The sequence below is a fragment of the Ochotona princeps genome, chromosome 15 (assembly GCF_030435755.1).
Source record: "Ochotona princeps isolate mOchPri1 chromosome 15, mOchPri1.hap1, whole genome shotgun sequence".
Lineage (NCBI taxonomy): Eukaryota > Metazoa > Chordata > Mammalia > Lagomorpha > Ochotonidae > Ochotona > Ochotona princeps.
Window position 1 is genome coordinate 51529758 of NC_080846.1, and position 23334 is coordinate 51553091.

The 23334-nt window shown below is 55.0% G+C and overlaps 1 protein-coding gene across 1 annotated transcript; it reads left to right on the forward strand.

Annotated features, from left to right (window-relative positions):
• Positions 1 to 8153: 8153 nt before the first annotated feature.
• On the forward strand, positions 8154 to 14842 carry KRT84 (keratin 84). Its single transcript, XM_004583300.2, has 9 exons — positions 8154 to 8651; positions 9740 to 9948; positions 10506 to 10566; positions 11040 to 11135; positions 11886 to 12050; positions 12211 to 12336; positions 12736 to 12956; positions 13448 to 13479; positions 14601 to 14842. Exons 1-9 carry the CDS (start codon positions 8154 to 8156, stop codon positions 14840 to 14842), a joined length of 1650 nt encoding a protein of 549 aa, XP_004583357.2.
• Positions 14843 to 23334: the final 8492 nt, after the last annotated feature.

Here is a 23334-nt window from a genome sequence, read left to right on the forward strand (position 1 = left end):
GTGTTTGAGTTCAAGGGCCACCTCCATTTCCCATCCAGCCACCTGCTAAGACACACCTGCAGAAGCAACAATGATGGCTCAAATAGTTGAATCCCTGCCACCCAACTAAGAGACTTGGATTAAGTTCTCTGCTCCTGACTTGGCCTGGCCCAGCCCTTGCTGTTATGAGCATTTGGGAAATGAAGCAGTGGATGGAAGATTTCTCTCTCTCCCCTCTCTGTAACTCTACCTTTCAAATATATAAATACTTCTTAAAAAAAAAAAAAACACCTGGAGATGAGATTTGAATTCCATGCTGCCTTACTGATCCCTGAAACCGCTGAGGGGGTCTCCCTGCAACCCACATGGACCCCTGAGAGCCACGGTGTAGCTCTCCTCATCCACAGCCCACACAGAGCACTTGTGTTGTGCCCTGCCCCATGACCTGGGCTCAGGATACAGAAATGAACACGCAGGGGACTCTCAGCCTCACAGCAGACTCACACATAGGGGGTGTGAGGGAGAGGAGAGGCAGGAGAGCATCGGGAAGGGCAACCCCGATGACTTCTGGGAATAAGGACAGGGAGCGCCTCCCACAAGCAGGTGTAGGAACAAAGACTACAAGGAAGCCCATTGCTGCAGATCCTCAGGCAACACAGTCCAGCTCCTCACATTCGAAACTTCCACTCAAGCATTGGAGGGACAGAGCATTCTGATCTGCTGGCTCCCTCCCCAAGACCCTGGCAGAAGGAGTGGCTAAAGCCAGGAGCCAGGGCTCAAAGTCAAGAGCCATAATTTGGTCAGGGTCCCCCATGTGAGCAGCAGGGACCTGGGCCATCACATGCTGCCTTCCACAGTGCGCATGAGCACACAGGAAGCTAGGATCCAAAGCAAAGCAGACTTGGACCCGGGTACTTTATTGGGGGATGCAGGCATCCCAAGCCGTGGTTTAACCACCATGTCCAGCACCCAGCCCCCTGTACTTCTTTCACTCACTCAGTTTCTATTTCTCAAGCACCTGCTGCTATGGGTCAGAGGCTGGGATGCCTGATTCACTATGGGATGGCCAGCCCCTGTCAGATGGAGATTAGCAGTGTGGTACCTAAGAGCCTTGGTCAGGAGCCCATCACGTTTTATCTACAGGCAGCACATAGTCAAGCTCAGGTACTTCTCCAGGGGAGACAAAAGCACACACCCACACTTTCCTGCCCAATTGATGGCAACATTTTTCATAGTAGCCACAGGTGCAAACAACCCAAATATCCATCAATAGATTTAAAAAAAAAAAAAAGTGGATTTACCAAATGTACTGGAATATCTATACAGGGAGATAGTGTGCGGCTATAAAAAGGAGTGGAGAACAGATACCTGCCACCACACACATGGCACTGGAGAAACACAAGAAGAGAGGAAAGCCAGACACGGGACCACACAGGGAGTCACGGAGGCAGGCCACAGGGAGGGAAGGCCGGAGAGTGGGGGACACTCCTGCAGACAAGGATGCTTCAACCTGGAGACAGTAGGGAGGGTTGGGGCCAGTGGAGGATATGGTGGGGCGGGGGGGGGGGGTATGGTGGCCCAGTGGGGGGCGGATAGTGGGTCAGGGAAGATCTTCCTCTCTGTCTCTCCTCTCTGTATATCTGACTTTGTGATAAAAATAATTAAAAAAAAAAAAAAGATCTTCCGCCCGATGATTCACTCCCCAAGTGGCTGCAATTCCTGGTGCTGAGCCAATCCGAAGCCGGGAGCCAGGAACTCTTTCAGGTCTCCCATGCAGGTGTAGGGTCCCAAGGCTTTGGGCCATCTTTGACTGCTTTCCCAGGCCACAAGCAGGGAGCTGGATGGGAAGTGGGGCTGCCAGGATTAGAACCGGCGCCCATATGGGATCCTGGAGCATTCAAGGCAAGAACTTTATCTGCTAGGTTGTCGTACCAGGCCTAATCATGCATTTTAAAGGAGCAAACTGGGTGCTGATAGGAATGGTAGCCTTGTTAGGTTGTTCAGAAAGCCGAGGATGCTGGGGTTGTGACAGCAGGTAAAGCCTCTGTCTGCAGTGCCTGCACCCCACATCAGAATGCTGCTTCCAGTCTGGGCTGCTCCACTTCTGATCCAGCTCCCTGCTAAAGCTCCTGGGAAAGCAGCAGCGGATGGCTCAGGTGCTTGGACCCCTGCCCCCACGAGGGGGACTCAGACGAGGTGCTTGGCTCCTGGCTTTGTCCTGGTCCAGCCCTAGCTGTTGTAACCATTTGGAGAGTGCATCCACAGATGGAATCTCTTTCTTTTTCACACTAATTCTCCATCTCTTTCTCACTTGGCCTTGAAAATCAATAATCCATAAAGGAGGAGGGGAGAGTTCTGGCTCAAATTCACACCACATAAGCACCCCAGACCTGGAACATGAAATTCCAGCCGCAATGACAACTGTGCAGGTACCAGCACAGAAGACTGCAAGGGGCAGAGGGCTGCAGGTCCCGCTTCAGTGTCAGATCTCCCAAAGCTCCCCCAGAGGAGCAGCCCCTGAACCTTATTCCCCTAGACAAGCAGGGCAGTGGGGAAGGAGCCTCTTTCCAGGCTGTCCCACCCAGCACATGCCCAGACCCTCAACAAACATCCCCGCGCTGGAGGGGCAGGGCAGGGCAGAGGGGGCCCAGGTGCAGGTGCAGGTACCTCCTCACTCTGGTTTTGGCCCTGGGGACAGAGGCTCCCGACTTGGACAACTTAGAACTGGGGAAACTGTGGAGGCGCTGCGGAACCAACGATTCCTGAAGGGTCCACCCACCTCTATCACACCCAAGGCCCAAAAGTACTCATGTGAGGGATGGGGTAAAGGAGGATGGGAGGCCGATGCCCCTTCATGCTCCCTGTGAGGCGGTCACCCCTCTGGTACTCTCCCCTTCTGGGGTGCCAGCCATCCCCACCCTCAGGAGCTCTGTTTCGGGGGACAAGGTGTTCCTAGCCATCCACCAAGCGTTACTCACTGCCCACAGCAGCAGGGGCCCTGGGTAACGCTCACAGGGCTGAGCCCCTCAGAAGTGGACCCCAACACCCCCCATCCCCAAACCCAGTATGCCCCCAACAGCTCCTCTCCCCTCTCCCCTGCCACCTCCAGGGCACTGCAGGCAGCCAGGCAGCCCGTGGGACAAACGCGCCCCCTGGCGGTGGCCCTGCTGGCCTCCTGCGGGGCTGTGAGGAATGGAGGCGCTCTGAAGAGAATTTGACTCCTAGCTGTTTGGACAAAGCAGGGGCTCCCCCTGTCTTTCCCATGACACCTGATGACAGCCACAAACCTTTCTCCACCCTGTACCTACACCGTCACCCTTGCCCCACAAATTGGCTCTAAGAGTCTGTGGGGCTTGGGAATTGGCCTGTAGCAGATTTAACCCTGGTTTAAACCCCAAATGTCCCACGGCTGGCTGCTGACTTCTGTGCAGGTGGGACTGGTTATCCCATATCACGACAGTCCCTGAGAGTGGCTGATGCCTGGCATGCGGAGAGCAATGCCTCAACTCCCTCCAGTCCGTTAAGCAATACTTCGCTTCTCTATGTCTTGCCCCGCTTCCCCCTTGGCCCCACCGCTGGACTTTGAGGAGAACGATAGAGCCACCCGCATGAATGCAGAACTTCCTTGCAGCAGCACTGAGTAAGGGTGGGAGGTGTTGGATTCTGTGTATCCCTTAACCCCACCTCCATCAGGTGCCTCCCCCCCCCACCCCTGCCAGGGGAGCTGCAGTCTCCAGATGTGGTGGCTGGAAGAGGACTGGTCCAGCTCCCAGGCACCCACCCACCAGCACCTCTTTGCAACATCAGCAACGGCTCACGGAAAGCAGCTGAGCTGCACGCCCACCGGGAGCAGCCTTCTCGCCCTGGACAGCTGACAGCCGCGTGGGCAGTGAGAGGAAAATCCCCGGCCTTCCTGGAGGACAGGGGTGGGGGAGCAATCCAGAGGGGAGGGACGTTGTGCCCCCACCCTGGGAGAAGCCAGGCCAACTCCCTATGAGTTTTTGTCAGCCGGTGAGAGTGCGGACCCCCAGCCAGGGTGGTCTCGGCCGCCCTCCCCGCCCTGGCTCCTTCTCTAAGGGACTCCCCTGCTTCCTTGCCCGTGGAGACAGGTCTCAGCATGAAACTTCCTCTCCCAGCCAGCACGCCTCCCACCAACACCAACTCATCCCCAGGCAGACGGGCAGCTCCCTGACGCAAGCAGCTTCCTACCAAGTTTTCTCAAGCACTTGGGCTTTCCCTCTTGTCCCGTTCCCCCGCCCCAACACACACCCAACCACAGAATGCCCAGGATTCCCGAAACGGACCGTGCCCAGCCAGCCGGGACAGGGTCGGGCTGGCCAGGGAACCCCTCCCTCCTCCCATCCTCTCCAGTCCACAGATGGCATCAGCCTGAGCCAGCCGTCAGCACTAAACCGCCCCAGAGGCCCTGGGGCAGGGCTCAGAGCATAGATAGCCAGGGTTACACCCAGACTGACTGATGATGGGGCAAAGAAACTGTGGTAGCAGCGAAACCTTCAGCTCAGAGTCTCCAGAATTCCCCATTCCAGCCTCACCGCTGCCGCCACCTGCCCTCCCCTAAACAATGGCTGGAGCGCTGAGAACCAAGGGGCGAAACAAGGCATTGGATTTGTCAAGGGCTGATGCTGACAGCTCATCCCGAAGCAAGGAGGGTTCTGCTTGACTGGTCCCCGATTACCCCCACGCCCGAGGCCGAGTCAGGGCACGAGGCAGCTGGGCTGTCCCACGTCCCAGCACCTTGGCCAACTACTACATTGGGAAGCAGGGGTGTCCGTGAGAAGGGGGAATGGGATGAGCAGAGGATAAGAAAGAAGCCACAGAGGACAAGGGAGGGAGTGTGGAGGACAGGAGCAGGTGCCACTCAGCGTCACCACCACCCCCACCTATGGACATGTCCTCATGGAGTCATTGTCACCCAGTAAAGCAGGGATAACCACGCATTTCCTATGTGGAAACCGAGGTTGGGAAAAGCCAAGAGCTGTCCCCAAGGCCTGTGGAAGCAGTGTCTGAGTCTGCTTTGGAATGACTGTGAGTGCCAAACACAGACTAACTTGACCCTGGCTACATTGATCCACTGCTTCTGAGTTCCTTAGAGGAAGCACCACTTCCTGTAAGTGCCCGGAGCAGAATCCTCCCCCCCCCCCCAGTCACGCTCCACATTGCACACTGTCCACGGCTGTGCTCAGGATGGGAGGCAAGGCCTCCAGGACTCAGCCCCGGCGCCTCTGACTCCAAAGTCTGGATCAAGTCTTTTGTTCACACTGTTGCCCCTTGCTCGCTCTGTCCCCTCCTCACCCCCTTTTCAATCTCCTGGAACCCCCCCGTCTGGCTTCGGGGGGTGAGGAGGTGGAGGATCCCCCACCTTTCTCCACCAGCCCACCTCCAGGCCCAAGGAGAGCAACTGGACTAACTCCTCAGGGAGCTTCCCAATTTCTACGTCATTGCTGCCAGAGCCTATATACTTCTACCAAGAATATCAGTCAAACCAGATGACCCAGCTCCTACGTGCTCTTTTGTCCTTTGTATGACATCCATTCATTCAACCAGACAGCATACATACCATGCGCCCCCTTGCTACCAAGCCCAGGCGAGAGCCCGGGCAGAGAACCTAACAGTGCTGCCAGCTGGAGCTCAGGCCACAGTCGGGGCAGGTGGGCAACAGCAGTAAATCCAGGAACAAGATCTCAGATGGTGATAGCTGCTAAGGCATGCAGGTAGCAGGGAAGAGGGGCCAGGAGCTCTTGGCAGAGATGAGAAGATGACCTATGGACCTCCACCTGCAAGGGTGATCAGAGCCAACCATGTGGGGATTGGAGGGAAAACGTTTCCCAGCAAAGAAAACAGCCAATGAGTAAATGCCTGTTGGGTGGACAAGCAGGAGGCCATAGTGGTTTGAACAGAGAGAGCAGGAGTCAGGAGAGGAGGGAGAGGTTGGTGAAGGGCAAAACCCCCTGAGTGAGGTGTCCCAGGGCAGTGGCTGAGAGTGTACTGGGAAACCACTGGAGGGTTTGGAGCATTGGGAATTTGATCTAACATGCTTGACTGTAGCATGGAGAGAGGCATGAGGGGGCCCAGGAGGAGAGCTCAGTATTCCCTGAGACTGGTCGGCTTGGACCAGAGTGGCAGGAATGGGCGAGGTGAGGTAGCTGGGATCTGGACACATCTGGAAGTTAGCATTTGCCAATAGAATCACAGGATGGGAGGGACAATGACTCCAAGACTTATTGGCCTGTGCTGAGACGAGGATAGTAAGGTTGACAAGGGAACATGTTTGGGGGAAATATTTCAGGAGTCAGATGAAATTTAAGATGTGTTCGTGGTAATCCGCAGGAGGACATTGACTTACAAAGGTATGCAGAGGGCAGGGGAGGCTGCGGGGTGACGAGAGGCCTTGACAGTCGATTCACTGATAGAGAATATTTCAGTCATGAGTCTGTGTGACATCACCAGGGAAACGGGAAGGAGACAGAGATGAGAAAAGCCACCAGCTTAAGCCTGATGACACTGCAGATCGAAAATAGCTGGAGGAGGTGGACAAGCAAGGAACGAGAGGCAACGAATGGAGAGCGCGTGGGGTCTGTGAATGAAAACAACATGTGTAAGGGGAAGGGTGTGGCAAGCCACATCCAATCCCCCTGATAAGTTCAGGAAGACCCGGGGCCAACGACAAGGCCACTCAACGTGGCACCGTGCAGGCCAGGGGTGACACGGAGAACAGCTATTCTTGATCATGTTTTTCTGCTTCTTCCAAGAGCTACAGCGGATGACTAGGTCTGTAGAAAACAAGCTTGAGACACCTTTCTGATCTCCAAATAGAGACAGGGATTGACGAATGTGTGTGGTCAGGGCAGACCCTGGGCCTTGGACGTGACCGAGAGGAATCCTCTAAATCATGAGACGGTGTGATCTCAGCAAGGGAGTGAGTGTGTGGGGACCCAGCACTGTCACAAGCACTCATCACTTCCAAGCATGATCCCACACATCCCCCCAAGGAGCACACAGTCAGGACACAGGCCAGACCACATCCCACGCACTCGCACAGGCAGGATGGACAGCAGCTGGTCTCCGAGTCTGAAAATGAATGCAAAGTGGATAAGCATCGTCATGTCACCCGGTCATCTTCTGTCCATCTGTCCAACTTCTGTCCACATGCTGGTTGCTGGGTGCCTCCCTCTCACCAAAGATTCACTGACAAGTCAAGGAACCTGGCAGGTTAGGGCACAGCATATGGGGCAAGGGGCTCAGACTCACATGATGGGCTTCTCACACAGATACGTGGGCATCTCACCGGCATATCTGGACCTCAGGTCAAGCCCTGAAAGTGTTGGCTGGCAAAAGTCCTAGGGAGAAACCTCCTTCCCTTGCCATGAGGATGGAGAACAGCCTTTCACCTCTGTCCTCCGCAGGACCAATGCTGGAGGAATGAATGAACAAATGAAGCTCCCATGAGTGTCTCGGATCAGAACTGTGCCTATTCAAGCCCCACTGAGCTTCACTGTGTATCCAACCCTCATGTAGACAGCCAAAGCGTGTCTTGGAGGAAGGACAAGGCACCGCACTCATCTCCTCTGGGGCTAGAACCACCTGCAGGCATGCCTCCTGCTGCTTTCGTTCTGTGCCATTTCTAATTCGGGGCTGTTCAGGTCTTGTCTCCCCTACTGCACACACAGCCCCTTCGCCTCCTTACAACCACATTCCTTGTAAGCCTCTTAACCGGAACTGTTACCATCCTAACTTTCTGGTGGTTAACAGTGACCAAAAAATTAAAACCCCTAATGGGTTTATGACCAAAGCAACTTAATGTCCCCATTATGGTCATTGTGGTGGACTTATGGAGCAGAAATGGAACTATAATGGTCTTGTGTTGATGTGTTTTTAATGTTTATAGGTTGAATGATATAATTTTTACTCCAGTAAGGATAGGTGTGTCCAACTTAGCTCATGGTTCTTGGGGTTATAGGCATGAAGAGTTTCTGCTAAACTACCCAAGCTCGTAAATGCCTTCCAATGGCTTTTCTCGTTTTTATGGGGCCAGCCCTCAGATTCCCCACACACATAAAAGGGGTGAGTGGAACCCACCAGCCTCAGAGGAACTCTCAGCTGCAGCTCCCCGCACTCCGCAGTCACCCCCTTGACTCGCAACCCAGGAGGCCGTCATGTCCTGCCGCTCCTACCAAGTTAGCTCTGGCCGCCGGCTAGCCAACTTCAGCTCTTGCTCAGCCATGATGCCCCAGAACCCGAGCCGCTTCCGGTCCAGCTCGGTCTCCTGCAGAAGTGGATCTAGCTGCCGGAGGTCCACAGGCTTTGCTAGTCGGAGCGTCACCAACTTTGGGTCACACGTTCCTCGGATGGCAGCCGCAGGCCCCCTTACCAGCCGCTGTGGAGCTAGCTTTGGCTGTGGCACTGCCAGAGGTCACGGTCTGGGGTTCCGGGCTGGTAATGGCCTTGGCTATGGCTTTGGTGGCCCTGGATTTGGTTACAGAGTCGGAGGAATGGGAGGCCCGGCTGCCCCATCGATCACTGCTGTGACTGTTAATCAGAGCCTGCTGACCCCCCTCAACCTAGAGATCGACCCCAATGCCCAGAGGGTGAAGAAAGACGAGAAGGAGCAGATCAAGTGTCTCAACAACAAGTTCGCCTCCTTCATTGACAAGGTGAGCTGTCGGGGCTGGGTCTCTGGGCCTGAGATGGGTGAGGAGAAAGGTCCGGTGGGAGGGAGGGGGCTCTTCCTTGGAAAGGAGCTCCTTGGAAAGCCCAGCTCCTTCGGGCATCTACCGGTGCCATCATGCTGTGGCCTCGGGCTTCCTCTCATGCAGGGAAATGGCCACGTGCCAGGATTGACTGGGGTGCTAGCTTTCAGCTGGGGAGAGGAGGAGCATCCTCCCACCCCCATACACACACACAAATCTGAGGGTACATGGTGAACTAAAACTTGCCATGTGATAGCTTGCACACAGCTCCCAGGTAGGCCAGGAGCATTAGGACTTTGGGGCTTGCTGATATGAAGTTCAAGGTTGGCTTCATGGCTCTGGGGAGGTTTCTACAGTATCTGAATTTGTACAGCCTGTCCCGTTCGAGCTTAGGAAAGTAAAGAATGGAGTCGAGTCATTTCTGCATTAAAAAAAAAAAAATCCGTACTCCCCAGGGTCTCAGGTCATCAGGTTGTTCCAATTGACGGACGTGACAGGGGACAGCCACTGTGGTTCCTAAACTGGTGCAGAGCAACCAGGACACGGCTCATCTAACAACACTCAACCTCCCTCACACCACCTCGTCCAAGGCACACCTCTGGCTGCTGCCGCAAGCTGTAGCTTCTTCCACTGTGCCAAGGGCATATCCAAGATGGTGGCTTTCTAGCCAAGAAGTCCCACATGCTGGGACCATATCCCACCCCAAGATCCCTCCCTCCACCCCTCTGTCTCTGCCAGGGGTGGCGAACCCCAGATATAGCAGATTCAATCTGTCCATCTTTCTGATATCCCTGGCTCACCCTATTCTTGGGATGAGGAGTACATGGGGACACACCACAAATGCACTTTGCCTAAAAGTTCCCACCTGTGGCTGAAACCGGCCAAATGTGACCTGGAGCCACAGGCCTATCATACCAGCTTCTGCACAGTTAGAGGGCAGGACACCATTTACACTTCATTGGCCATCACTACCAGCCATCCAGAGAACTGGCAATGCCATGGGCTGCCATGCTGAGTGGTCAGCCACTGTGTCTTTGCCCCTGTGGGTTCAGGTGCGGTTCCTGGAGCAGCAAAACAAGCTCCTGGAGACCAAGTGGAGCTTCCTGCAAGAGCAGAAGTGTGCTAGGAGCAACCTGGAGCCGCTGTTTGAGAACCACATCGCCAACCTGCGCCGGGAGCTAGACAGCCTAGTAAGCGACCAGGCCCGGCTCCAGGCAGAGAGGAACCACATGCAAGACATCCTGGAGGGCATCAAGAAGAAGTAAGTGGTGTGTGGCCTGCACGGGCCCAGGACAAGCCTGGGCGGGCCAGCCCCAGAGCCACAGCCAAGCTGAAACAGAGTTGCTCAAAGGACCCCACTTGAATGCTGCTGGTTCCAGTGCCCAGCCTGGGAGCAGAAGGGGTGAAGGTGGGGATGGGAGATGCACTGTACATAAACAAGGAGACTTGGAATTGGGCATGATGGATGCCCGGCATTGCCTTTTGGAGAGAACAGTGTTCAACCTTCAGTGTGGACCTAGCTACTTCCTTCACAGTCTATTGCAATGACCCCAATTCACTTGTAACAGGGGAGCCCAGCAAGGGTTCAGATTTCCAGAGCCCCGAACGCCAGCTGAGAGAGTGAAATGGATCTGGAGAAACTGAAGGGCCGTGGCTCCTCACATCTGTCTCAGAGGGAACAGAACTGAGAGCAACGCAGGGAGGGCAGCAGGGGACAAGGCTTCTGGATGGAACTCCAGGATCTTGGGAAGTGGGAGTGACAGGCTCTCGGTTAGGGCAAACTCATCCTCTTCATCCCAATCCGGCTTCCCACTGCAGGTATGAAGACGAGGTGGTATGTCGAGCCAACGCCGAGAATGACTTTGTGGCTCTGAAAAAGGTAAGGGGTGGTACCGGGCGCAAGCCAACTTCCACCCCACTGCCACAGGCCGTGTCCTCCAGACCCCCGGGGAAGAAGCCCACCCAGGCACCTGGAACACCTGCTCACACAGCAGTGGTGAAGCTTTCCAAGACCACCACGGGGTCCCATCCAAGTTCCAATTTGGCCTAGGTTGGATTGGGATCAGGTCACATGAGAGCAGATCTAACAAGGCCCCCATCTCAATTCCCTTGCCTCTCCATAGCATTGGAAAGTGGCCAGCAGATGCTGGGGGAGCTTTCATGTCATAGGAGGCACAGGAAAGCAATGTCACCAAGCTTGGCTGCCACTCAATGACGTCACCACCCATCACAAAAGCCCGTCAGATCGGGCTCCAATGGAGCTAGCATGCTCGACCCACTGGTCCCCAGCTCCTGCATAGGTGGGAAAGCTTGGCAGAGCATGGAAGGCTTGTTCTTTTCTCTTTAATGCAGGATGTGGACACGGCTTTCCTGTGCAAGTCTGACCTGGAGGCGAATTTGGATGCCCTAACACGGGAACTTGACTTTCTGAAGGCCTTGTATGCAGAGGTGAGGCAGGGAGCTTGGCCGGGACTCCCGAGGGCTGAGTCTGAGCTGGCGTGTTTACCAGCCCACAGTATCATGCGTCTTTCCTCCCCCTCCAATCCGTGCACTCTCCATGCCGAGACACCCACGAGTACAGAAGGTGGTTTCTCTGGAGCCTGATTCATGCCTCTTGCTAGAGAAGATTCTCGAATCTTCCAGGAAGCAAAAACTTGTTCTCATGGTTGACCTGATGATCCAAACCAACAAACCCTGTTTGGCTCTACTGGTGATCTGTTGGCTCTGTGACCGGCCTGCAGCTCTGGCTGACACGGTGGCCAAAGATGCCCTGTGGAGCGCTTGTCTTGCATGTGGCTCCCAACCCCAGCTCTGTGAAGTACCTGCAACACAGGAAGGCCTAGACGAGCATCTTCCAAAATTCACAGACTGTGCCCAGCAAAGCCACTCCAGACAGCCTGATAAAAGCGGTTTAAACCTAGCATGACACCCACCGAGTCCCCATGCTTTTGGTATTCCCTCAAGCACTACATCTCCAAGCAGAGAATAAGGGTCCTGAAATCTCTCTCTCTCTCTCTTCATCTCTCTCTCTCTCTGCTCTCTCTCTCTCTCTGCTCTCTGTCTGGAGGCTTTTCTTTGCTCTGAGCCAATGAACAATGTTCTCTGGCCCTGACACCTCATCCTGGGGGACCCCAGGACAGAGACCCTGCCAAGCAAGGGGATTTTAAGCCCACCTGTGTGGCTGCTTCTCCACCACAGGAAATCCAACTGCTACAGTCCCACATCTCAGAGACCTCGGTGGTGGTGCAGATGGACAACAGCCGGGACCTGAACCTGGATGGGATCATCGCCGAAGTCAAGGCCCAGTACGAGGAGGTGGCCAGGCGCAGCCGGGCGGAGGCCGAGGCCTGGTACCAGACCAAGGTGGGCAAGAGGGAAGGCAGGGGGTGGTGTGCAAGCAGGGAAGAAGGCAGACTCTTAGTCTGCAGGGGTAGGCCCCACGGGGGTCTGAAGGCCCCTGATCAGTGGGAACCTGACCTTTGAACTCTCCAAACCCCTGCCTCTGCACCCTCCCACCCCCCAGTATGAGGAGATGAGGACGACAGCCGGTCAGCACTGCGACAACCTGCGCAACACACGGGACGAGATCAACTGCCTGAGCCGCCTGATCCAGAGGCTGAAGGCAGAGATTGAGCACGCCAAGGCCCAGGTAGGCAAAGGGCGAGTGGCACAGGGCAGACCCCAGCGGGAGGGACAGGCAGGACCCTGAATCTGGTAAGGTGGGGGAGAGCGCCAAGTGCCAGAAACCAGAGGAAAGGAGGGGCTGGTCCAGGAGGGCTTCCTGGAGGAAGAAGCACAAGTCTAGGGTAGATTCAGAGGGGAAGCAGATAGAATATTCCGGGGAACCGCCAGGGTCTAGGGCAGCAGAGTCAAAGAAATTGAAGCCAAGCCATGCTGCGGGTCCCTGGGAAAAACAACCTCCTAGAGCCCCTTGAGGCTATCTGTATTCCCACCAGTAAGGGACAGGGTCTCTAACTCCACCTTTGCTCAGAGAGGAGGGAGGGTGGTCACCCGGCCCCCGCCCACCTGCACCCTTCCCACCCCTCAGCGCTGCAAGCTGGAGGCAGCTGTGGCTGAGGCCGAGCAGCAAGGGGAGGCGGCCCTGAGTGATGCCAAGTGCAAGCTGGCCGAGCTGGAGGCCGCCCTGCAGCAGGCCAAGCAGGACATGGCGCGGCAGCTGCGCGAGTACCAGGAGCTCCTGAATGCCAAGCTGGGCCTGGACGTCGAGATCGCCACCTACCGGCGGCTGCTGGAGGGCGAGGAGAGCAGGTGAGTTCTCTGGAACTGCGGGAGGAGGGGCAAAGTCAGAGCAGAAGGGTGCTACCAGCTGGGCTGACCCACTGTGGAGGTGACAGCACCTCAGCACCTTGGTGCAGACACCTGTCGGGATGCCCTCGTTGGGGGCTTGGAAGAAGGTTCCAGATCTTGTCTCTCAAATGCCATCACATGCAAGAGTTGGCCAGATGCCTAGGGGGCTTTGCTTGTTGACTTATTTGTTCAAACAAGCAGTAAGAATACATTTCCTCCAGTATTTTCACTCAGTCATTTTGGGGCAGGCTGGAGAAATTGGTGATTTTCCCAAGTTCTGTCAGTATGTAGGTGCAGTCAGGTGCAGAGTGGTCCTGGGGCCGCTCTGACAAAATGCCATGTTGGAGAGCAAGCAGGTGTTCTGGGGAGCATAACCTGGGTGACTGATTCCTCTCTCTCTCTCTCTCTCTCTCTCTCTCTCTCTCTCTCTCTCTCTCTCTCTGTCTCTCCAGGATCTGTGAAGGCGTTGGACCAGTAAACATATGTGAGTGATTTGGGGCTTATCTCCCTCACGTGTTTCTCTTCCCTTCCAATTTCCTCAGGGGGGGGGGGCTTCCACAGTGGCTGGAATGGGCAGCAAGGACCCTCCTCCAGCCCCTGGGCTGGAACTATCTCCTTAGTTGAGATCCAAGACTGTCCTGAGACCAGCCTTCCCTGGGGTGAGGCCACTAGGTGGCAGGGGACTCTGAGAGGGGACAACCTTCAGGGAAACTTTTTCGGGGGCTCAGTGATGGCAAGGGCTGTGCTGGGAAGATCTTTTACTCTCTGATGGCAGGAAAGGGAGAGGTTCGCTAGAATTCCCCCACCTGCCGCTGCTCCCAAGCCAGACCACCTAGTGATGGCTGTGCCCAAAGCGTCCAGGGCACCTGACTGGGCCCTGTAGAGTGGGGGCTTCAGAACAGGAGTGGCTGCCAAGGCAGCTCTGGTAGGGGTGAAGGGAGGGGAAAATGGACGCAGGGCCACGCCCGTTGCATTTACTCCGGGAATATGCATGATTCATCAGAAGTCGCAGAGGTAGCCAGATTATTTTGTTTCTTTTGAGAGACAGAGAGAAATTGCATTTGCTAGTTCACTCCCCACATGCCTGCAATAATACCCAGGGCTGGGCTAGGCCCTAACCAAGGACCTGGCAGTTGTCCCACCTGTGTGGCAGGAAACCATGGCTGCCTCCCAGGGTCTGCATCAGGAGCGAGTTGGAGCCAGGAACTGGAGGCGGAAATCGACTCCAGGCGCTGTGACACTAACTCAAGCGTTTCAGTCTCCAAGTTCACTGCCAGTTTCCAAATTCAAATGCGTCACTACAAAGACACAAGTGGACATGCAGCACCCCAACCAGACCATGTACCACTCTGAGGAGCCAGCTCTGCTCAGGGGTAGAGCAGACAGTAGGCCCTAGGTGTGTGAGGCGAGCTCAAGCGAGGCTGAGTTGGCAGGCAGAAGTCTGCTGAGAAGGAAGGACCCAAAAGCGAGTGGCCCCTGGCAGAGGGGCAGGTCCGAGTAAGGTTCAGCTGGAGTCCAGGCCCGGTGTGAGGTGGGGGCGTACAGCACAGATCGGGACTCGGCTCCCCCTGGCATCAACCCACTTTCTGCTTTGTGTTCCCACAGCTGTGAGCAGCTCCCGGGGCGGCCTGCTGTGCGGGTCGGGGGTCACTTTCTCGGGCAGCAGCAGCATGCACACTGCCACGTCAGGGGGAGCCCTGACTTCCTGCACCCCCAGCGTCCCCTGCCCCCAGCCCACGGAGGGCAACTTCAGCAGCTGCAGTGCTGGCCGTAGCAGCAGTGGCCACAGCTCCAGCGTCCGCTTCGCGTCCACCACCACCACCACTTCCCACCGGACCAAGTACTGAGAGCCAGGCCCCAACAGCCTGGGAGAAGACCTGCTTGCTCACAGCCTCCTGTCTCTGCACCCCAGGGCCTGTCACCCCTCCGGCTAGGAAGCAAGACACTGGGGTTCTCTTGGTGTCTGTGGCCCGGAGGGACCAGGACTGAGGGTGTGCGCAGCAGGTGGGCGGCCCAGCTCTACCCCCTTTCTCCCTGCTCTTCCTCTCCCTGGCAGAAGGTTCTGTCTTCTCCGACTCCAGAACCGTCCACAGGTTCCTTAGACCCCTGAGACAGTTCTTCTCTCCAGTGGCTAATGTCCTGGGTGGTTCTCTCCCGAGTGGCTGGTTTAACTTTGGTGTGGGAGCCCCTCCCTCCATCTCAGGCAGGTGCAAATAGGTGCAGAGGGGAAATTTACACCATTCCCTGTGGCTGGTGATGTGAAATGGCTTGTTCTGCTATGGGCTGTGGGCTGAGCAGGAGGCCTGGGTTGCCTGTTTGTGTTCCTGTGTTTGCAATAAACTTGCTGAGCTAGCTTTACAACGACTCTGGTCTCTCCTTCCAGATAGGACGGCCGAGCCTAGATTGCACCAGCCCCCCTGGCACAGACTTGGTGGGGGTGTCCTGGACCCTCAAGGGAAGAAGGGAGCAGGGAAAGGAATCAGTTCCTCCCCGGGCAGGAGACACAGGAAGCCAAGGTCTTCTCGACAACTTCCTGTCCTTGTCCGGGTACTCTGAGATCACTGTAAGCACTTCCTGTCCCCACTCTTCTTGTCCCCTCCAACCCATGCATCCTGAGTGTGCCAGAAGTGCCTATCCCAACCAAAACACTGACCGTGCCTCTGCCTCTAGCTCCTGCACAGTGCTGGGCACATTCCCCCTCTCCCTGGCCCTCACCCACGCTGGACAGCACGTGTGGGTTCTGCTCGCTCACTGCATCCCTCCCCCAGCATTCCACCTCTGGCCCCTCCTCTTTTAGTCACTCATGAAACAAATACTTGGTACAAGCCGGGCATGTTGCCAGCAAAAGAATAGTCCATGAGACTATTCAGTCCAGTCCTTATGCTCAAAGAAACTTCTCTCTGTGCCTGAAAGCCTGAGAGGTAGACAAGCAAGGGATGACTTGTTAAGTGCAATACACAGAGAAGCCCAACCCAGACTCACTAGAAGCTTCCAGAAGGATGAGCAGCAAGGATGACGAGTTAGTCATGCAGGTAAGGAAGCAGCCTGTGTGTGTATGTGCAGAACCAAGGAGACGGCACAACAAGTCAGGAGCTCTGGCTAGAGGTATGACTACGGCAACAAGGGCACGCCAGAGCACTGGGCGGGGACCCCAAGGTGTGGTCAGCACCCAACCCACAGCCCACCAGGGCGCCTGAGCTCTGTGGGACCTGCCTGCCTGTCAGCCTCGCCCCGAGGCAGGCCTTCCCAGAAAGTCGGAAGTATGCCTTGCATGCTGACACATCCTGCTCAGCCCTATGGCCCACCAACCTCAGTGCTGCTTACAGCCTCGGTGTGGGGCCCGCCCTTGGACCCTGCTGGGCTCTCCTCACTTCCCAGCTCATCTCCTGCTATGCAGTTACCCACCCCCACGCACAGGACAGCCACAGCGAGGCTGTTCCAGTCTTCCTCCCCCTTCCGCCAGTCTCCTCTCTTCCTTTGCTTCCAATAAAGTGAATCAATAAACGTTTACAAATTAACTCCTTGGCTCCCCCCCCGCCGCTGTGTGTCCAACAAGCATGGAAAACCAAACTCATGTCCCAAAACCACTCGTCCTCTTCCTCTTTCTCCCGCCATGTTCCCAGCAATGCCGTTCAGCAACTAAATCTGACAAACTGTGACGTCATCTTCAATCCCACCCTCTTTCTCACACTGCCCCACCACTTAATCCATTGTCATTGGACTGTCAGCTTGGCCGTGATCCTACTGACCACTTCTCACCCCACGTGCGGCCACCGCTGCCTTCAGCAGGAGAGGTTGACCCTGTACTTGGATGCAGACGAGGCTGATTCCTACAAACACTCAACCCACAAGGGCCCAGAGTCCATCCATCAAGCCAGTCATGCTGCCCAGGCTGCAATTCAAAATGAATTTGGCCTTCAATAAATCAGGAAACGGTGAACCATTCTCACAGGGAAAAAGAAAGTCAGCAAATGCCAGACCCAAGAGGGTACAGATCTTGGAATGACCTCACAAAGGCTTCAAAGCACTGGGATGATTATGTCCTATGAGATGAAGGCAAATGCATTCCAAATGAATCAACAGTACCCACTCCTAACAGGAGGGCCAGCACTGTGACATAGCAGGTTAAGCCACCACCTCTCACACCGGCATCCCATATGGGTCGAGTCCCAGCTACTTTGCTTCCAACCCGGCTCCCTGCTAGTGAGATTTGGAAAGCAGCAGAGGATGATCCAAGTGCTTGGATACCTGTCTCCCACATGGGAGCTGCAATGGAGTATTAGGGATTTGGGTTGGGCTGGTTGTGCTCCAATTATTGCAACCATTTCTGGTTATGAACCAGTGGTTGTTTGGAACATAGCTTCCTCCCCTCTATTTTTCTTTCTCTGTAATTCTGCCTTTCAGATAAATAAATAACATAACTCTTAGAATACTTCAAAAAAGGTAAGAGAGGGATATTAGAAAAGTAAAATGCACAAGGACCAAAAAAAAAACAAATAAAAGAAACAAAAAATAAAATAGTCAGCTTGCATAAAACCATACTGATAATTACCTATAATACAAATAGTCAAACTCTATTCCTCATTGAAAGAAAAAGTTCTGCTTTACCCACTTGAGGTCCCATGCTTGTGGGCCTACCCACTCACCTGGCACAAGACAGTTCAACCTATGTCTTTATCAACCAACCTGACTTAATTGACATTTCTAGAATATTCTAGAACATACACATGTGTTCTTTGCATGAGCCAATAGAGAAGTCAGCAGGACAGAGCTCATAATTAAGCACTCTGAGTCCTGAATGGCTATTTCTGTGAAATGAATTGATAGCAGTTTAAACCCTTTAACAAAAAAACTTTCAGGCCCAAATGTCTTCACTGGTGAGTTCCACCAAGTACATAAGAGAGATTTCCCAGAAAACACAGGAGCTGCAAAAATTTCCCAGCTGCTTTTTAGAAGATTAGCTTTACCCTTCCAGCCAAAGGTATTAGAAGAAAAGTAGAAACTAGTATCTATGTTTAATGCATATGTCCAAATCTTCATGAAATTTTGGCGAATGAAACACAATGGCAAATAACACATCATTACCAAGTAACGTTTATCCAGGGAGTGTAAGGCTGGGTCAACTTTCAAAACTCCGCTCATGTAATTCTTGATATCAACAGGCTACGGAGGAAAAGCAAGGTGAATAACTTCATAAATGTGTGTAAACATGGACATTCAGTATCTATTCCTGAGTTAAAAAACAAAGACTCGCAGCAAACTAGGCATGGGAGGGAGCTTCCTCCACTTGGTTTGTGGCATCGACAAAGACTGAAGGCACAGCCCCAAGATAAGGACACCTGCTCATTCATACTGCCCACGGCCAGTTGGTGAACTAAAGCAAGAAGAAGAAACGAAAGAAAGAAAACTGTTTTCATGAGACAGACTCTTCTACCTAGCAAATTCCTAGTTTTTTTTTTTTTTAGCGAATGAGCTAAGCCAGCTTATAGGAGGCAAAGCCAACACGTGGGAATTAATTCTGTGTCTACAGCCTTGCAATGAACAGTTGCAAATGAAAAGATCTTCAAGTGCCATTTGCAGTAACACCCAGAAGAGTGAAATATTTAGCTAGGACTCTTCAAAAAGTATGTGACGGAGGACTGGCGGCCGACAGTAACCTAGAAGGCACTGCATGGTTAAGAGGTCATTTCTTAGGGCTCATGGCCTGGGTTGCCAGAATCCCTTAGGGCCCTGGTTTATGTCTCAGTTGCTCCACTTCAAATCCAGCTCCCTGCTTATGGCCAGGGAAGGCAGTGAGGATGGTCCTAGTCCTTGGACCTCTGGACCCACATGGAAGACCTAGAGGAAGCTCCTGGCTTCTGGCCTCAAATGGGCACAACTCCAGTCATTACTGACATTTGGAGAGCGAACCATTTGGATGCAAGATCTCTCTGTCTCTCCTCTCTTTGTAACTCTGCCTTTCCAATAAAAATGAAATAAATCTTTAAAAACAGAGAGATCAGTTCTTCCCCAAGGCCCACACAGCGGTCACACGCATGGACCCTGATGTGGACAGCACCAAGTTCAATCACAGCTTCTGTACATGAAGTTGTGAGACCACAGGCAAAGACAGGCAGCAGTTAGCACTCACCAGGCATCGAGCAGAGTGGAACTTCAAACACTTTTCGTATGGTAACTCGTTTTTTTTCTTGAATAACCTTGTAGGATGGGTGCTACTATTGATGACAAAACTGAGGCCCAGAGAGGTGAAAAAAAAACTGTGGAAGGGGAGGCATAGATTCCTGGCACACTTCTTAGTGCTGAGCTCGCAGCCTGGCATAGAGTGGGTACACAACAAATAGTTGCTACTTGCTCTGTGGTAAGTAGCCTTTTCATTACACGTGCAGGATCACAGGGCCGTACCAGGACCACCCTCGCACCATCCACAGGTGGACACAGGAGAGTCCAGGCCTCATCCAGCAACCCACAGACTAGATAGAGACCTAAGCCACCTGCAGGCTGCCGGGCTGCCTGGCCGGCTGTGGGCGTTTGCTGCCCTCTGCTGGTCACCATGGCGAGTCAGTGGAGGCCAGCAAGGAGCCGACGTAACAAGGAAAGGATAGGACTGGCCAGTCTTTTGAGACTTAAGTTTTAGTTTTGCTTTTGTTTTTGTTTCCTGCCATGCAGACACCACAGTGATGAAGAGCAGCTTCGGCAAGGGCTCTCACCTCTCCCCGGCCCAGCAGTGCTCAGAGTCCCCGCAGTGTTCCTGAACACAAGTCTGCAGCATCAGAAGCCCCGGCAGAAGGCCCTGGACTCTGGGTTCCCAACAGGGGGTATCCCTTGGGGCTCAGGGGTCCAGGCTTCTCTCAGGTGCCTGAGGCTTGGACCCATCCATAAACCACCTCTCCTTCCCTCCCCACTTCTCCCAGCCAGTTTATGTTGGGATCCTAGGAGGGAATGACCAGAATAGCCAATAGAACGAGTCCGTGCTAAGGCTGTTGGAAGGTGGCAAATGCTATAGGGTAAAGACACAGATTGGAACAAGGAAAGCTGGATACAGGCAGACGTGGGGGTGGGAGTGTAGGTTGTGGCTTCAACCAGGAGGGTCAGAGAGATGGCATAGGAGTAGAGACCCTGAAGCAAGTCATGTGGCTGAGCCAAGAGGGTGCAAACTGGAGGGACAGGCAGCAGATCCTCCATCCACCGGTCTACTCCCCAAATGGCTGCAACAGCCTGAGCGGGGCCTACCCAAAGCCAGGAGCCAGGAGCTTCCTCCGGGTCTCCCACGTGGGTGCAGGGACTGGAGCATTTAGGCCACTCTCGACTGCTTTGTGAAGCAGCTGGGACTCCAACCAGGATGCCAGCAGTACAGGCAGCAGCCTTCCCTCACTGTGCCACACACCAGCTCCAGCCCAGCGACTTTATCCATCCTATAACCAAATACATAACTAAAGATATGGCTTCACAGAGCTGTCTTCCTTCTAAGCGTGAGGAAGACAGCTCTACCACTAAAAATGAAAAGAAGTGAAGAATGTTGAAATCCTAAATTGGATAGATTCTGGCACCAGAGGCTGGGCAGAGAGGAAGAGTCAGCCCGGGGAGGCCAACCACGGCAGCCATTGGGTAGGAGCTTGGAGAGTGTGGGAGTGGCCGGTGGTCAGCAGGCGAGTGGGGAAGGCCTGCCCACCACCCCCAGAGGTCACATTTGCTCATCCAGCTCCTCTCTGTGGCCCCTACCCTTGCTGCAACCACAGGGTCTCCCAGTCACTCGCTGCTCTTGTAAAAGCTGGAGAGATGGCCAACCAGCAGGGCCCGTGGGGTGGCATTCAACTGAATCAGCCAGGAGGCAGCCCCCAGGGCCACGCTCCAGTCCCCTTGGACAGCCCCATCTGGGTTAACTCAGGAGAACCAGCTGTCCAGGGAAAGTGGTAGGATGACCCGTGGCAGCCCAGGCTGAGACAAGAGGGAACCCTGGCAGGCCCAGCAGCAGGGTGGGGCACAGTGTGGCAGGGTGGGGTGGGGGGAGGGGCAGGGCCAGGCAAGGATAAGGGATCAGTGTCCTCTCTTGACAAATCCAGGAAGTCTTCCTGGAAGCGGGGGTGGGGGGGATTTTATCCCAGGACAAAGAACAGAAGCGAAGGGAGGGAAGCAGTGAGCTTCTGGTGTGGGAAGAGCTTCCGCCCCCACAAGCACTCCAGCTCAGATAGAGCGAAGGAGGGGCTGAGAAATAACAGGTGAGGCCTCCCAGGAAAGCCCGGGGCAAGCATGTGGGGCAGAGCCCAGCTCTGGGGGTTGCGAGGGGTGCTGGAAGTTGCTTCAACTTCCGGAGCAGACAGGGTAAGGAACCTCTCCCATCCAGTGAGCTCCTGAGGACTTCTCAGATGAGTTGGTCTCCATATTCCAGGCAGGTCATGGAGCCTGGGATGGACATTCCTAATGCTGGGTGGGTGGGAACCAGACCAAAGAAGGTGAAGGCTGGGAACATAGGACCAGAGGGTGTGGCAGCAGAGCACTGGAGTCACCTGGGCACAGTGCCAGAAAGGAATTCCCAGCCTCGCTCTGACCAGTCCCGGGAAGGCTTCCTGGAAGAGGCAGCTATTTGCTCAGGGACAGTCTAGGCAAACATGTGCCCCAGGGGGAAGCCTTGGGGTGGGGAAGGGGGATATATATACACATATGTATGCCTGTTCAATATATACATGCTCAAGTGTGTGGGTGTGTTTCTTCTGGACAAGGCAAAGCCTTCATGCCCCACCCTGCCAAGGAGACACACAAAAGTGGATCCGGTTCTGCCCTTTCCAACCACCTGGAGGGATGGGGGCGGGGTGAGCAGCCCCGCTGAACAGAGGCACCCCCTCGGCCTCCACCAGCACACCCCAGCCCAGGGGGCTAGAAGCCCACTGCCCTGAGCTCTCCCCCATCCCCCACCTCCTGTGCACACAAGTTCCGACCATGGGGCCCCCTTTCCCACCCCCACTAAAGGTGGAGCCTGGGGACTCTCCCAGCTGTGCTCCTCTCTCCGCCCCCAGAGCCTTTACGCAAGTGAAATCAGGTTCAAGGGGAACTTGAAAGGCGGCCTTGAAAGGGCCAGGGGGCGGTAAAGGTGCTCTAGAAGCGAGGGGTGGAGGCCAGCAAGGAGCAGGCCCACGCTGTGGGTGCAGGCCGACTGGGACACCTCCGGTAGGAAGCAACTCTGCCTTCCCTTCCAAGCAGAACCTAGGGTCCTTAGGGCATGGTGGAAGCCAAGTTCAGATTCATGGAGACTCAGAGAAGTGAACACCCCTTTCCCTCCCCAGCCCAGGCCACGCTGGTGGAAAGGTCTGGGCTGCCCCTGAACCAGGTCTATGCCCTTTGCTGACCCACTGGCACAGGTGGTCCCTGCGAGTTGGAGATCTCCCACGACCAGCCGCTGGGGCCCCTGATCCTCCCTGCCCCAGCCAGGCCTGGTGTTACTACCTTGCCTGCCTGGAGCAAGAGGAATGGGCTATAGGATACAGCTCTTGGGCCTAGGGGAAGTCTCAGGACAGAGTCCAGGGTGTCTCTTGGAGGACCCAGCCGTGGCAGTGCTGAGTTTGGGGGCGCTGCCTGGAGGAGGAAGGCCATCAGGTCTGGCACGTGGGAGTGCAGCTGACCTCCCTGGGGGCAGAGCACCAGGTCCCAAAGTTGGTGCTCAGGAAACAGGGCACAAATAGCAGTCATTATCCTAATAAGTGGCCCAGGTCACACAGGGGAGCAGGGATGGTCAACTGCAAGAGGCTCCCCATGGCCTCCAGCAGCTGGAAGTCACAGTGGCTGCAGATCCCCTAGAGGCCCTGTTTCTATGCCTGGCAGCCTCAGGCTACTCCTCAGCCAGGGACCACTCCGGGGCAGGCTGTTTGATGAGTGTTCTTGGGACGGAGGGGCTGCCGGGAGCCTGTTTCCTCTCGAAGCAGAAGGTGCCTAGGGCAGGTTTACAGCCACCGGGCTGTCCTGGGACCAGGTTCACCCATCCTGGTGACCACATGGAAGAAAGTGGTTCAAGAGGAGCCTCACAAGCGGTCATTACCGCGGCCACGAGGAGTCAAGCGGCTTGCATTTTGACTGGTTGAAAAGTGAACGCCCTGGAACAGAGCCCACTGGGCTGGAATCCAGAAGGTTCCAAGAGAACATTTTGCTCCAGACATCTGGTAGGGGGTGGGGAGGGAGGGAGGGCAGGGAGTTATGATCAGAATGACTCCCATGGTCCCCAGCCACCGGCCAGGCCACACGGTGGGCCCCGTCTGATCCATCACCACTGAGGCACACTGGGTCCCACCCAGAGTCAGGCAGGTGGCAGTACTGAGATCCCGGCTTGCTCCCACCCTGCCCTTAAGAGGGC

Bases quoted from the DNA above. Each gene is read 5' to 3' on its own strand.
- KRT84 (XM_004583300.2), top strand. From the start codon at position 8,154: ATGTCCTGCCGCTCCTACCAAGTTAGCTCTGGCCGCCGGCTAGCCAAC. The intron at 12,337-12,735 runs GTAGGCAAAGGG...CCCACCCCTCAG, and splicing joins TTGAGCACGCCAAGGCCCAG to CGCTGCAAGCTGGAGGCAGC. The intron at 12,957-13,447 runs GTGAGTTCTCTG...CTGTCTCTCCAG, and splicing joins CTGGAGGGCGAGGAGAGCAG to GATCTGTGAAGGCGTTGGAC.